The sequence below is a fragment of the Astyanax mexicanus genome, chromosome 14, assembly GCF_023375975.1.
Source record: "Astyanax mexicanus isolate ESR-SI-001 chromosome 14, AstMex3_surface, whole genome shotgun sequence".
Classification (NCBI taxonomy): Eukaryota; Metazoa; Chordata; class Actinopteri; order Characiformes; family Acestrorhamphidae; genus Astyanax; species Astyanax mexicanus.
In genome coordinates, this window is record NC_064421.1 from 19,257,053 (window position 1) to 19,273,960 (window position 16,908).

General features: G+C 38.5%; 1 protein-coding gene across 4 annotated transcripts in view; it reads right to left on the minus strand.

Annotated features, from left to right (window-relative positions):
* Positions 1-16,908, minus strand: part of LOC103033325 (neuronal PAS domain-containing protein 3) — a 281,074-nt gene that overhangs the window by 17,639 nt on the left and 246,527 nt on the right. For all 4 annotated transcript variants that reach the window (XM_049463946.1, XM_007253775.4, XM_049463948.1 and 1 more), the window contains 2 exons: positions 4,644-4,762; positions 418-611 (listed from right to left, as the gene is read on the minus strand). In XM_049463946.1, coding sequence (XP_049319903.1) covers positions 418-611; positions 4,644-4,762 — 313 coding nt within the window. The remainder of the gene's footprint in view (positions 1-417; positions 612-4,643; positions 4,763-16,908) is intronic.

A 16,908-nucleotide genomic window follows, 5' to 3' on the forward strand; every position in this document is an offset into this window, starting at 1 on the left:
ATATGTTAAGTGCAGGGGAGTGGTAAAAAATTCAGCAGACATTGGGGTGACTTTAATCCCAGAGACATAAATAAAACTAATAAAACTAATAAGATATTTCCTTTCAAGCCAGACCAAATTAAGATGTTCTCATTTTGCAGAACAGAAATGACTTAAATGTACAAAGAGAGTCTTTCTGGACTTATTTTCAAAGGAATGCTAGATGCTGCTCAAGCAAAAGTCAAAGCTTTGCGCATATGCATGCAAATTATGTATGTACAATATAAAATGTACAGTAAATGCATGTGTGATAAATTAAGTAATTAAGCAGGACCAACAGAATTCTAGATGCTCATTTGTCTTGGAGAAAAAAATCACATAAAATAGAGTGTGATCAACAGATTCTATGTGCTAAAAGAAAAGGAAGATGACTTATACCTATTCTCACAGTAGACAATGTTGAGGTCCATGTTGACCCGTGTGACGAACATCTGGCAGTCTATGCGAACCTCGTTAATAGTGGGGGGAGGGAGAGCATGGGCGACCACCACCATGCCCATGATCTGATTGGGCACACTGCGATTGTGCGTTAGAGCCATTCGTATCCTCAGCCTGCCTGTGATGTGGATCACCTTAGAGAAAACAGAGCAGAGTGTCAGAACAGGGGATCGGGAACCTCCAGTAATAATGCACCTTTACCATCAGAAGCTGCCACAGTGGCTAATGTAGCAAGAGACACTAACACACTGCAAAGAATTACTTACTGTACCCTCTTTAATTATTGTTCTCTTTGCTAACTCAGTAATACAGTGCTTTGCTGCTGCATAGTGTGTGTGTGTGTGTGTGTGTGTGTGTGTGTGTGTGTGTTGATAAAGACCAGGCCATATCAACATGTCAAATGTTATTAAGATTCTTCATCCAGCTGCGACAGCTGAGGAATGTAGTGCTGTGAAACATTAAGGAGCACAACGAGGACTACTAATTCTCTATGAAATAATCAAGAGTGCAAAAAGGCAAAGAAACTAATTACCTTTTCTCTGGCTTTAAAGTTTTACAAAGCTTTAAAGTCTTTGTAGATTCATTTTGCCCAGAGGAGGAATTGACTAGATCGGCAACCCTGTACTTTTTTGGATCCATCCATTTTAATCACCCAGGCAAACCCAGGGGGAATTGTTTTGTAGTTTTTGTAACTTCTGACACTGGCTTTTCACTGTTTCACCTCTGAGATGTTATTAGCATCATTCATATAGACAGATTTGGCCCCTGAAGTCACTCAGTGCTGATGCCGGGGGGGCTCTTTGATGCTTTGTGCTCCTCCGTTGGGGGACATGCGAGCCCAGACCCTGGGACTGAGTGACTGCCACTTTAACTAAAAAGAGCCTCTTTCCCAAGCCTGGATTTTGAGCTGCGAGACTGCTTTAGCACTCACAGAAATCAAAGGCCATCACAAATTACAGGCCAATTAAAGGAGTTTCTAACTTTCTAGGATACATGTAACAATCAATTTGAATCAAAGCTGAGGGGTCTCCATTTTTTTAAGAATGTGCTATGGTGTACAGATAATGATGTAGAATAGACTGTAACTTATTTAAGATGTGTATTGTGCTTTAAGAAATTGTAAATTCTTTTTATTTAGGTCACAAAATACAACAACAGTGCCCAAAAAAACAAAAAAAAACATTCCAAATCTTAAAAAGAAAATAACAGATCTTTAAGAGAAATATCTAAAGAAATTAAACATTCAGTTTTGCAGGTGGAGTGGTGTGTGACCAGGTGTCACTGTTATATATAGTAGAATGCACAACATTTCCAGCAGATAAGAATGTTAGATGGGTCTGTGTTATTGACTGCAGCAGATGGATGAAGAATCTTATTAGAATTATTATTCTTTTGCCAAAATGTCACTGCTGGATGCTCAAAGCAACACTTTATTGTGACAGTTCATGATGTTGGAATATAAACAGACACAATAATACAGAAATCCCTCCTTTATGGTAAAGGTAATAAAAAAAAATGAAATATTTGGTTAAATGGCTATTTTTAATATATTACATTAGAAATAGTTATGCTCTATATTATATTTACAGCATTTTGGTTCAGAGACTTAATTTACAGCTGATCACCACATGTTTAACCACATGTACTTACACTTGGCAGTGAAATTTGGTTATTCAGACCTAAATCAGATTGGGACAGAATATGCAAATTTACTTGTGCGTCAATTATTACTTGTGCTTTGGTGTTGAATGTATCTTGGGTGTGTATAGTATGTTAACACTGCTAGAAAATGTGTGTCATCTGTGTTTTGGATCATTTCCTGAAGTGGTTGAGAAATCACGGTTTTAAATGCGTCTTGTGTGTGATAACATTTGTATTGTCTTTGCCTTATCAATATCTAATTTGGCATGCTCAAGATTAATGTAATTATCAGATGTAAACAGGGTTTTACATTTAAAACATGTTATACAGGAAGGTGAATGTAGTGTTAAAAGTCTTGGCCATGGGGACTGTGGTGTTACTGAACTTTCTAAGAAGGATCTGGTGACTCTGGGGAAGCTGTGAGATGGCATGTGTCTGAGAGAGATTTGGCATTAGATAGCAGCGTGTAGCTCATGTTCAGCTGGTCTACAGTCGTGTGCAGTCAGCGTGGATCAGACAGAGGGATTGGCAGGTACAGACACACTTGACACAGCTGTTGCCAGCCTTCAATAAGACTTCACAGCACAATGCCAGCGAAAGAAGATGTCTAATTACAAGCTGATATCAAACCGGCACGCAGCTCCTCATAAACCACACAGCACTCCACAGAGGCAGCATGTGCCAAATAGACATTGCCGTGAAAAACACACACGCGCACACACCCTCAGCTGCTCAGAAAAAGGAGCTCAACCCCTTCAATAAATAAACATTCAAATGTATTAAAAATATACAAAATGGAAATGATCCTTTCAGAAGCCCAAAGCTAGGGGCATCAAAAAGTTAGTTTGAAAATACAACTTTTGAAGGAATTGCCACAAAGCGAGTATCGGTGGTGAATTGCTGCAGGAGTGCTCTTGGCAAGAACATCATAAGCCCTGGCAAAACATTAAATATGCTCAGACTGCTAAATGCAAACTGACGCGGCAAGGGTTCACCATGGCTGCGGTGAGAGGCAGGCGCATAGCATATCTCAATTTAATACAAGCCAACATAACAAAGGGATCAATTTTTATAATTCATGGTTCAGCACACAATGCACCCCCCCGCCCCGCTCTCTCTCTTTCTCTCGCCCTCTCTCTGTCTGACTATCTCTCTCTCTCTCTCTCTCTCTCTCTCTCCCCCTTTCTCCTTTCCCCCCGCTGGTGAATATAGAAGAGGTATACATAAGAAATAAGATTCATCTGTTCCTAGGGATTCTCTGGAGTGCTTTTGAAATGTGATACAGCACAAATAATGACAGAGAGCTTTTACATGAGTGCATTAAATGAGATGGGGGGCCGAGATGTGTTGAAAAAAAGATGGGCTTAAGCTGGAGAAGAATTCACTTTGATTTGACCTCCAGAGTGAAGAGAGGATATAAGCAGCCATGATGCGTGGCGCGCCTCGCCTCGCCGCCTATCGCCTAATGCTGGCACAGAGTATGCAAAATTCATACCTTTGTATTATGTAACAACACAAGTGTTGACTTAATTCAAAGTAAATGTAATAAGAGGTGTCCTTGTCTGGCCAGTAACGTATGCGTGTGTGCATGTGTGAATATTTATGCAATGGGCTAGCGCAGCTCCCTTACTTCATGCTTATTTGCATCAAATCTGTGTCCAGACGGATGCAGGAGACAAAGTAAGGGAGGGGGTTACAGGCACTCCCCTGTCCTGTTTAAATATATACACTAGCCTGGGCTAGTGTTGTCCTGCCATCAGTCAACTAATTCAGATTATGTACTTTGCATGATAGTATACATTACAGACCATATGATTGATCAATTAATCATTTTGGCACACAATATTTGGCCATGATGGTGAGATATGAGAAAGATTGAGCTGTTTTGGTGTTTCAAAAGGATGATGACCCCCAACACATATAGAAGTGGAAAGGATAACGTTGATCTGTGGTACGCCTGCCCAAAGTCAACCCAGTTGGAAATATGTGGACTGTGAGGAAACCAACAACTTCACCTGAACTTACCAAGTCTGCTAAGATAAGTAATGAAATACCAAACAGAATGACAGAGATTACAAAATTACAGACATTCTGTGTATATATATATATATATATATATATATATATATACACATATATAAATCTGGCTGTTTAATTTTGGTTGAATGCACAAAAAAACCCCAGCAGAAATCAATTAGTGCTTCCTGATATGAAGTAAAGCCTGAAAGAGGAAATGAATGATTCTCAGTACCGAGGCAGCCACTAATTTGTATCCCCAATGATATTTCCAAACTCCTTCCAGTCTGTAGGCTAAAATCTGAGACATGCCAGTGTAAAATCCATCAACGTATCCTAAAATGGCTTTAATCAAATAAGGCAAAGAAGCTGTCGGCTCGGCGAACATAATATATTCAGCCAAATGGCAGCTACACAGTGTATTAGCACACACTGGGGAGCAGTGATTGAGTGGAGGGAGATTTAGCTGTTCGAATGAAGATCTGGGGGGCCGCAGGACTCAGAGTTACCTTGTAGCCGGAGGACTTGATGTGAACGCCTCTCTTGGTCAGTGTGGACTTCATTCGGATGAAGAAGGAGCGCTCAAGAGTGTTGTCTGGAGAGAGGTGGCTGGGACTGCTAGACTCCACTGTAGGAACAAACACAACAGCAGAAAAAAAAATCCAATTACTTTACATTACTTGTCCAATACTGTACTGTGCAGTTAAGCTCCAGAGAGAAGAAGATATTAAACAGCTCTGGTGGATAAGATGGTTTGTAATAAGTTCTCATTGAGTTTCTATCACCTGGAGGTACACTTTAATGGAAGAGCACAACTTGATGAGGTAAAAAAAAAAAAAAAAAAAAAAAAAACAGCATGTCAATAAAACTTTGACAATGTTTTAATTATGTTTTCTAATAGCAACAACCATTGCCTGCTCCTCTGCGATAACTGCTTTAAACTCTTCATTCTTCATAGAGAGCCAACAGCAGATACTGCTGAACAAATACATTTTACCAAGCTTGCTGGACATATTTATCTGGCATATAATGAGCAAATAAAAAAAACTGAGATAATAGCAGTTTATTTATTTTCAGGACACACACACACACACACACACACACAGTGCTAAATTAAATATTTCCCCTTTTTGAAAGACACATGCTAATAGAACAAAACAGCTTTATATTGAGAAAAGAACAGAAATATTTGCTCTTTGGCTCAGATGTCTCAGATGTCATGCCATGAACAACAGAACAAAAGCTGATGTTATGCAGCTTTCTCAAACGTCTGATTAAGGTAATTATTTGCACGTTTGAACCTGATTTGATTGGTTAATAGGTTACAATTAGGACTCGTTCATAATCTAATTAACCCCACCTCCATGACTGAAGCAGACAGTCTCAGATGAAGGCTGGCAGCGTTCAGATACTGCATCTCAGACAGCTAAAGACTAAAGAGGAGGCAGTTTTTGAAAAGAATGAAAAGATGTGAACAAATCTGTGGGAATTACTGAGGGAACTCCAGTGCAATCCACTTCACCTCTTCTCTGCACTGTATGTGACAAAACTGTAGACCACAGTGACATTGCTTTAAAACAATGACAGAGAGTAGGAGTGCATCCCCCCCCTCTCTTTCATTCTCTCCCTCTCTCTCATTCTCTCTCCCTCATTCTCTCTCTGTGTGTCTTTCTGAGGACGTGAATTAAATGTCATTTAAAATCTAACTAGTCCTTTATCACTCTGGGGAAAAGGCAGAGCCATGTTATATTTAGTCATTTCATTTCTTCTGATTAAATATGAATTACTATGAAATTTTTCTCATCATCTAACACAGCAGAATACGCCAACAGCTTTTTAATACACTATATAAGCACAAACTTCAGCTCTAAGAGTTTAATTCGCCTCTCTAATCCAATCACATCAACCTTATTTCTCTTATCACAGATTCCCATTTTGAATTAAATGAGCTCATTAGTTTTAATCAAAGGCAGAGAGATCAAAACTTACACTTAAATGCTTTAGATCAGAGCTGTCAGTCAAGCGTAGAGTTCTATTTTACTAAAACACAAGATCAGAAGCCCTTAGAACTCTGCATTTTCATTAGACATGAGGCAGGCTTAAAGACACAGCATTCTTTTTTTTCTTTTTTTTACACTGCGTGAAACAGCGAGGTCATTTACAGCATGCCCTCTACCAACTCTCACTGCAGGTGATGGCCGGAATATCAATTATACACTCCAATACTTTTTTAATAAAAGCGACTCCTATATTCACTGGTAAAAATTACATGTTGAAACACTGTTACACTGTTCTGCTGGTAGAAGTCGGGAAATAGGAAAATGATTGTGTGCTATTGGATTGTGTGTGTGCGTGTGTTTGTGTGTTTTGCTGTTTTAAACATGTTTTCAAAAGTGTGTTAATAAAATCCATCCTACTGCCTGTTCAGCCAATGGGAAATCACAGTGCTGTAGGGTCTGCCCTACCCAGTTTCCATGGTAGCGCATTCTGCAGCAGTCCCTCAGTTAGAAGTGTGTTTGTAAGGAACAGTGGAAGCATCCAAGAGTCCATATAATCTATAATAAAATCTCTTTTGTTTACTTTGTAAGTTTTTCAAACGTTCTTATTTTTATTAGAACTGACAGTCTGCATCGTGTGATTCTTATCTTTGGATAATTCATATGTTCACTTGAGCTTATTTAAAACTATCCACGGTAAATCTGTGTAATAGCTATTGAACTGTGTAGGTAAACGAAGGGTTTAGTTGGGAAATGCATTAAATGCAATTTTTAGCAGCTGTAGTGTTCTCATAAAATAAGGTGTTGGGGGTGAGTTTTACACTCACAAGACATTTTATTTGACATTCACAGTTTTCATAGAGAGAAAATGTGTTTCATTGTGCTGTAGTTATATGTACTATATCCCATTATAAAACCACATATGAAAATAAAATTGCCTAATATGCAGAGTTTGAGCTTGTTTGGTTGCATATAAATATGCCATAAACACAGATATTTAGATTTTTCTTCCATGTATTTTCAGCCAAGTTGTGTTAAAACTGTCAGCTTTCAGTTTGCTTTTTAACTATACTGGTTAAGTGTGTTAGTACACTGGCTCATTCACTGTTTGACCACCCTACCATCAGTTTTACTACATCAAAGCTAAAAGATAGGAGACTTTACATAATGTCCATGGTTGGCATTGGGTTCATGTCTATCTGCTCCACAGAGTCCTGTTCTACTGCCAATACATCTCTACAGGGATTAGACAAGTGGTGTGTGTATTTGATGCGTCACTTACGATGAAGGGGGTGTCCATAAACATTTGAAAAGCACAGTGATATACAATATATAGATATCAAGTGAAGAAAATCACTAAAAAACAAACTATGCAAAACATTTTGTATAGGTCTACAGAAGCTGTAATAATGCTTTTCACTCAGGTTACCATAATGCTGCCACTACAGACCACACAGCAGCAGCAGAATAAAAGCAGCTTCTCAGCCAATATGACCGATGTATGAGCTACATATAAACTGAAGAAGTGTGTGTTAAAGCTGTAAGAGAAATTGTATTTTTATGTTTATCACGATATGTGTGATCAAAAGCTACAATACTGTTTAGAATAATAGCAAACTCAAAGTACTTCATATTACCCACGTGTAACAACACTGGGAGCTCTTCAGGCTTTAGTCTGTGCTCATGTGACAGAGTGAGGTTGAGGTCCAAAGTGAACTGCACAATAAACTACTTCTTAGTCTGAGAAAATGAGTGCAGCCAATAGAAGTGCTGGAAAGACTTTTGAGGAGCTTAAATTAAGTTGGGGTTGCACTGTCCATATTGTATACCTCTATTGTGTGTGTGGATGTGTTTGTGGTTATTAAACGATTTATTCATTTACAGCTTTATATCTTACATACTCTTTAAAGATGCCAGAAAAGGGTAGAATTGTACTGACATGCATTAAAGTTTTGAAGAACCTCAACATAGTGTAAATCAGTTAAATCAGCTAATAACCATTTAGAAATCTGCATTTTTCCAGAGCGATTGGTACAGACAATAATGTATCTGTTAGATTTATTAGTAGATGTTTAAAAATTAAGGTCAAAAAGTTAAAAGAATTGGGATCAGAAGCATAATGTGTGTATAATTGGTGCAGCACAAAATTAGTACTGCTCCTTTTAATTTTTTTTTACAAATTTGCTTGTACTCACCAATAAAGATAATTTTTTATTAAATTTAATTTATTCTCAAATGTGGCTAAATTCCCAGTCAGCTATTTTCCTGAGTTAACATTACTATTAGCTAATATCTAATGCAATAATTTAAACTTTTTTTCTGGAAATAGATCAGACTTCAGCTAGAATCTGCTCCTTATATAAAACTGACAATATCTCAGATGACATTTTAAAGGGGGAGACATCATTTGTGTGAAAGTGTGGCAATTTATGGTTCGGAAGGCTCTGGAATTAATTTTCTTGATGAAACCTTTGGGAATAGATGTCTCTCGGAGTAAATGATGAGATTTTAAAAGTATTACTCGCCATGCTGTGAGTGTTGACCATCAATAAAACCTGGCAGGCTACAAGGTCCATTCTGTCTCTTTCTCTCTCTCTCTGGTGGTGTAAAACTCTTACACACAAGGCTGCACCTGGTCAACACACACATGCGCTGTCCGCTCAGCCTTATGACTTATAGGCCCCGAGGAAGCTTGTCTACTCCAGCTAATATTCCTCAATTTACATTTATATAAATATTACCACCAATTCAGCAAGTCGGGTGTTTAACGCACAGATAAATCACAACTGCGGGCTATGACACACACACACACACACTGCATTTTCCACCATCTCACACCAGCAGAAGTGTGTGTTCTGGCCCTTTCTGATGAATGAGGGCATGGCTGTGTAAATTAGTAATGATGTATAATGCACACAGCTCTGTGCTAATTGCAAGGCACTGCTGGCACTGGACTGAGAGCTGTGAGAATTTTTATACTGTGTGTTCTGAGTAGGAACAGTGTTTTTAGTTTACTACATAACATAAAAACTGTCTTTTAAACTGCATCAGAAATTCCTGATGAATTGACCAAAAGAAATTCTCCAAAATGACTTGAAATAATAACTAATAATAACTAATTTTACATTACCTTCCGTTAATAGTTAAGAAGGTGCATCTCTCCCCTGTGAAGTTGTAATGTTTTGGAGATTTTTTTGTGGACAGTGACAGTATGCAGTCTTATTTCATAAAATAAACAAAGCATGTCTGTACATTACGTGTGCATATAGATACATTATATAGACATGTTTGACACCTAATTTATTGGTTCTATATTATCGAGGGTATTGAAGAGTTTGTTCAGCTTTTGTTGGACTGTCTCCTACATTCTGAAGCATTGCTGTGAGGATTTTACTGCATTCCATGACAAGAGCATTCGTGAGGTCAGAATGTTAGATGATCACCACACCATCTCAAACTAAACTCCCCAACTCATCCCATACGTATTGGACAGATCATAATACACAAACTGTGTGTATGTATTTGTAATAGGTACAACATAATGTAGCAGAGTGCATTCATTAGAAGGGGTGTCCACAAACATTTGGACATATAGTGTATGTGGTAGTATGCTCCCTATGTATACTCCATGCATAGGAACATACTGTTCTCTGGAATGGGGTTATATCTCAGCATTACAGAATGCCCAAAAACGTACAGAAATCTGGTAGTCCACAGAGACTACATTTTGAATTATAGTACACACATACACCTATATACACACATAAACAAACCCCTCGGCAGACTCCCGAGAGGCCTCTCTGTAACCATTGTATCTTTAGGTATGTGTGTAATGCCCCTGTTTCCATAGCAACTCTGCTTTGACGTCCAGTACAATGTGGCGGACATGTACTCACACAATGTCACAGTATATCTCCGCTAAAGAGGCAGAGCATAAACACTTGAGCAAAAACTCTAGAGCCCTACAAAATGATCCAGAAGGATGTGACCTGACTGTGTAACGATATCTGTAAGATTTGTATCAGAAGAAATACTGTATTTAGTATTCTGGATTGTAGCTTCTTTAGCTTTCAGATGAAGATGACGGACATATTTGCACATTCTCTGATGCTGAAAAACAACCAATAAAATAAAAGAGAATAATACCAAGAAGTTTTTTTCTCTGATATACAGAAGGACAAAATGTGTACACCACTTGTCTTATTAAAATGAGAGCTATCAAAATTTGAGCTGAGAAGCAGAGGAAGAGAGCGAGAGTGAGAGAGAGGCTTGAAAAGAGCTTTTTCAATAGCGGTGAAGATCTCACAGAAAACAGACAGCCCCCTGAGTCAGCATGCCAAGGTGTAATTGCAGCCTCTGATGAAGCCATGCATTTGCTGCTAAATGCTAGCATGAAGCGATGCTGATAACCATAAACACGGGATATCAATTAGCTGCTGTTAACACTGCTTTAATTAGTCCCTCATCTGGAAAAGTAAAGCAATAATCAAATTTGGGGTTGTAAATGAATTTGAAAGTGCTCTAATTGAAGCACTCTTTTCTTGTGGAATCAAGGCGCACACATTTAGATTTGTTGGTTGCTCTTTTTACATTAGTCTACAAGAGCCAATCGAAATGGTTTCGGGGTCATGTTTACTTAGGTTAATGGCGCCTGTGAATGCTCACCAATCTGAGCGCAGCACAGAGCCGATTATTTTGACATCAGCAGAATCGTCTGGGCTTTTTTTTTTTTTTTCGAATCCAGGAGGGATCAGGCTGCCACAGAGAGTTCCTGCAAACACTGTAACATTAACACTGAATTACAGGCTGTCGAACACGACAGCAGATATCTATTATCCTAAAGCAGGGAGAAAGTGCACGTGCAGCAATCTTCAGAGAGATCAGTCACATTACAGTTTGATGTTATTATGACAGCCAGAGGCAAGGCAAACTTGTGCGCTGACAACATTATTGACACAGACAAAGTGAACGCTCTCTCTGGCTTGTCACCCACCATAAAGCCTTGATGGGAGCGGAAAAAAGGTGAATATCAATCAAAACCTTAGCTCCGGCTACCGCTGGCCCTCTGCTCGGATTACCTCAGAGAGGAGATCAGTGCTTCTACATCTATAGGGCAGAGTCGATGTCTCATCAAAAATGGCTGTACTAGGCCACTGAGTGGGCCATTGGGATCAGTGGATCATCAATGAGGGTCATACTCTTTCTCTTGCAGGGCATTCTGGGCTGGGGAGGACCATTTTGAAGGCCTGACAGTGACCACAGCACAGAGGATTTGAAAGGGACAGTCTTGGAGCAGAAGCATCGGTCAGATAACCCTCTGGCCCGGCCACATCTTCATCCTCTCTGCCTCTGAAAAAAGAGAAGGCCTTCTGGACCAATCCATTATTAATATGGTAATAGGGGTGTGCCAGTGACAAGCAGGGCAGTTTTTATCAGTGCAGGGGTCATGGCAGCTCCTGAGTGTTGAAGGCTTTTTGGTCAGACACTCTAGCATTTAGTCAGCAGCCTTTTCATTTGGTCATTTAATCTGAATGCAACAGAGTCACATAATGTGGCTTTAGCTGTGATCTTTCACAAAGGCATAGAAAAATAATAATGTGTAATGTACTGCTCACAATGTATCGTTAGAATGGGAGATCCTATGTCCTGATTCATTGGTATTAGAGTGGGAAATGCCGATCCAGGCATATTTCATGGATCAGGCATAGATTAAGTTTAATGCAGTCTTAAATATTTTTTTTCAAAATATATTTGCAAACTTATCTGACAGGTGTCCTAAACAGATGTTATGCACATCCAAAATGAAAAGTGAGTCACGCCTGTTTTGGCCCCTATTTACTACTTTTATTTGGCCTCCACACCACAGTGGATGATTCTGACCCAATCTGGGTGGCACAGCTCATACAGATATAGGGAAGCACCAAAATAACGCATTTATCATATGCACATATTTGCCTGCATTTGTATAAAATGATGTATATCAATTACATTTAGTTACTTGATTATAAGATATGAAACATTATAATATGGTCATTTAAATACTTCATGCTAAAAGCCAAAAATATACATATTCAGTATTAACTGGTTCTTTTAATAGATAGCTGTATTAATTGTTAGGATACAAAAATTGGATCAGATGGTATCTGATTTAGCAAAAGAAAGCCAGATGAGAGGACTGAAAACGTGGCTCAGGAAATCCCTAGACTCCTTATTAGTATATAAAAAGGGATTGGCTAGGTCAGAAATCAAACCCTACTCTAGTGGGCAGTGGCAGTGGCATTGCTTACTTTGTTAAACCAGGTGTATGCACAGTTAAAAAAAAAGAGTAGCTAGGCTTGAAGCTGGGAGTAAATCTAGCTGGTTGTAACATTTCTGTCTGCTGGTGTGATTATTATATGTATATTTGTTCAGGTTGTAAGTTACTGCTTTTTGGCCTGGAATATGGCAGCTGACATTGCCAGTCTTCACATCACACTATATCACAAAACACTGTTACACCCATATTTATGGGCACGTGCCACAGCAACATTTGTGCAAGCTGTCAGCGTATGCATGCATGCTATCAGAGTTGGAGAGTCCTGACTGTCTCTGACACAGTAAAAATCAGGATTTGGGCTGAGCAGGTGGACCGGAAGCAGCAGTAATGACACTTGTCAGAGCGATGTGTTCACGCTAAACTAATGAGCACTGAACCCAAGGAAGCAGCTGCCATACCACTGCACCCACTACACTAATACAGACTGGATCATCGCTGCTGTTACACATCTGCCTAACATCAGCTTTACATTCATTTTTGTGTCGTTGATTATTTGGAGTCCAACCACCTAAAAATAAAGGAACCATATTGTTCTATTTCTTCTACACTAAGATATGCTGAGCAACAAGGACCATATGTTGTACAAAAAAAACTAAATCTAGACAAGAAATGATGAATCCTTGCTGTAACAAGGTCAATTAAGTGACTTTAATCAGCCTGACTGTGGGGCTATAATACAGCATTTTACATATTGAACCATATTTTCTAAAGCCCAGACTGATTCAAAGACTGCAATTCTGCCATATATGTTTGTGAATTGGTCCTTTTAGACTACAAAGGTTATATCAGTTGCTAGAAGATCACACTGAAGGGGATAAATCATACTGCCATTGTCTGATGCTGGCTAATGATATATGACCATAAAAGTCAGATGTATATGTAGTGAATGCAATAGCTTTTTCTAAGTGTCCTCTAACCACTGTCCCTTTAATAGATCTATCTGTCCACCAGGAGGTGCAATTTTTAATTAGCCATTAAGTTTTTAATGTCTGCTACATTCTTTTGGCTACATTCTAAAAAGTCCTACTCCTGAATGGTCTACACCTTTATAAAGTCAAGAGCAGAATAGACAATTAATCACAGTGGCACAATGAGTGTGATAGAAAATATATTGTTAGAAAATGTTTCAATAATGGTAAAATTATTTTTAAATACATTTCCATTATTACAGTATTTATTATTTACAGCATCTTTAACTGACTTTCAGTGCATTAAGTATCAAAAGAAAGTAGATACAGACATTTGTTGTGGGCTTTTTTGGCTGTTATATTTGTGGCTTACATTTTTTATATTACAAATCATATATATATATATATATATATATATATATATATATATATATCATAAATATCATACAATCATATACAACCAAAATTAAGACATATATTGTGATATAACTTTTGGCCATATTGTTTAGCCCTGCGACACTGTGTATAACATTAATTTAATTTTTTGGAATTGTAATTAGATGATGCATTTTATATGACCTGTTCAATGACGAGCTTTCGATATAAGACTTTTGTTAAAGTTGTATAATGTATTGATTTATTTTTGAAAAAGAGGCAAAGACACAAACAATTAAGTGGAAGCACTAGAATCCCATTACAGTCTAAACAAAGCATTATTCTCTTCTAGAAAACACACTCTCACTTACTGAGCGATAGAGAGAGGCGAGTCCACAAGCAGGAAAGGTCAGACAGCTACAGAAAGGAAAAAGGGTATTGAAGTGCAACATGAAAATGCACTTATAAATCAAGTGCTTATAATGGCATTCTAATTTAAGAGAGAGCCCTCAAAGCAGGTTGATAGAATTTGGCATGTCATTTTAGCCTTCCCCTCTCCCCTTTCCCTTAATCAAGTTGCTTGAAAGAGAGAGTAAGAGAGGAAGTAGAGGGAAGACCGAGAGAGGAGAACAGAAAGAGAGAAACAAAAAGATGGAGAGGGTATGTACGGTGAGAGCGTGAGAGAGAGAGAGAGAGAGAGAGCAACCTCTACAGTGGAGGTTTCAGAGAGGTTGCAGCTGGCTGCTTTACTCCGAAATGTTCAAGCATGACTGACCCATTTCATCAGGTCTGTCAAAGCCTTGCGCTGATACATGTTGACAACATTTAATCTTAAAAATTGAAAGAAATGAATTAATATGCAAATTCCATCAGCTTTGTAATAAAAATGTCCTTGACAAAACAGAGAACAGCACCCCAGAGGAGCAGTGTGAATTATCCCAGCTCCGCTGTTCCTCAAGTCAGTCTGAGGTACACAAGTCCACTAGGAAATCAGTGCGGATCTGACTTGGAAATAATTATGATGGAGGAACAAAACACTAGCAGGTTGAATAAATGGAACAACATGGGAAAAGGCCTGCTCCTCTTTGTTATTCACTTTGAATTAATAGGATTAGTTTGAGATCCATATACACCTAAAATCAACACCTTCCTATCAATGCACACAGAAAGTGGGAGAGAAGGGTGGGGGTGGAGAAAGTGAAAGTGTGTGTGTGTGTGTATTGCATGCATGCCATTACAAATTCAAGCGTAGTGGGACACTACAGGGAAAAGCAGAGAGGTTTTCTCATTCTTCACAAGACGGAGCAATTCTTCTGGGACAGAATCTTACAAGACAAAGATTACCCATACAAAAGGAGCAGGTGGCTACAACCAGCTCTCCGGTGGAATTAGCTGAACTATGGGGCCTAATTATCTGTGGAAAGAGTGCGGCGAGGAGAGAAACTTCGCTGTTTGAAGGACAAATGATTAATTAAAAAGAACAGCTCACCTCCGTTTTGATCTTTGGACAAAACAGGGCACTCAGAATTCCCACTAGAGAGCTACCTTGGTCCAGCACACTAATAGCAGTCACACAGCATATATGATGACCAGTAGCTAATGGCTTATCCAGTTAGAGGAGGAGATACTCAAAAACAATACCTGCTGCTCATTTGTATTCTTATTTAACTCTGTGAAATTTGCATTATAAAAGGTGGAAATTACAAAACCTTTTTGTAAATCCCTCTTAATGCACATTTCTTCTTTTAAACATATACTCTTATTAATTATCAGTGTAATGTTTCTGCTTTACAGGAGCAGGAAGTAAACGTTCTTATCTAACATGTGCAGTAATGCAATTAGCATCTGGAGCGTTTTCACTGATCCATGCATCCTGAAATATTCACACAGTACAACAGAACAAGGGCAACTGTTTTTACAATCTCATTAATAAAAAAGGTTTTAATGCAACATCAATTATATATATTTTACAATCCCAGATCATAAAAAGTTGGGACAATAAAAAAACAAAAACAACTAACAAAATGTGTTAATGCTGCTGTCAGAGAAGTATACTGACCACTAAATACCATGGATGGCCCTTACTGTTCTTTGAGGAACATTGTTTTTAAACATGTCAATAATGTTCTCATGATCTCCCATTTTGTCATGATTACAAGCATTTGCTGACATCACCTGATTAAAATGGCATCATTATTTTTTTACCTCATTAATAATCATAAATGTCCCCATCACAACCTTTTTGGAATGTGTTACACACCTATTTTTTATTTTGACATAATTTGATGCTGAGCAGACACAAAAATTGTCTGCATTGGAATAAAAGTTGAAGTAAATGTAAGGAACACTGCACTTTTTGTTTAGCATTTCCCATACTGTCCCAATTTGTTACTGATTTGGAGTTGAACACTTTTTTAAGGTCACTTGGTTTAACTCACTTTTTATTACCAGGTTTAGTAGGTGTGCTGACTCAGAGTTTCTGTTTGCTTATGTATTTATTTGATTATTAGCAGAACTGTACCAGTATCAGATTTTATAATTCTCTGAAAATGTTAAAACTAAACTAATCTTCTCCATGAAGGCGTAAAAGGCCTTCTCTTTCCTCCTCCTCTTCCTCATCCTCCTCCTCCTCAGTACACTGTTAGCCTACTCTTAAAAACTCATGGACCCCCATCCTCCTGTCTGTCTCTCTCTGTCTGTCTGTCTTTCTTTCTCTCTCTCTCGCTCTGTCTTTCTCCCTCTGTGCTTCCTTGCAGCCATCCCTGAAAGATCAGAGCGGAGTGTAAAATAATGAAAAATGTGCAATCCTTGTGGGGCACTGCTTGTGCACATCCACCTCCGCCCAGGCATTCATCACTCGGCAGGTATTGTCAGTGAAAGTTTAATTGCATAAACACTCAGTAACTGTCCTGTCATATTTCTTGTCAGGCCGGATTCTCTCTCTGGGCTCACTATCGCACAAAACTATAATTGAATTGCTACCGAATCGCACCGGAGCCGAGGGGAGGAGAGCTTTATGAATAGAATTTGTTTCCTATCAGCAGGTCTGACAAATTGTCACGAGGAAAAGCAGGGCAGATAATTTCCCCGTTTATTGGGCAAAGACCTGTTAGCTGTTAGCCCTTATCTCCACTGTGTTATAAGACCCAGTTAAACAAAAGTGTATATATATGAAATT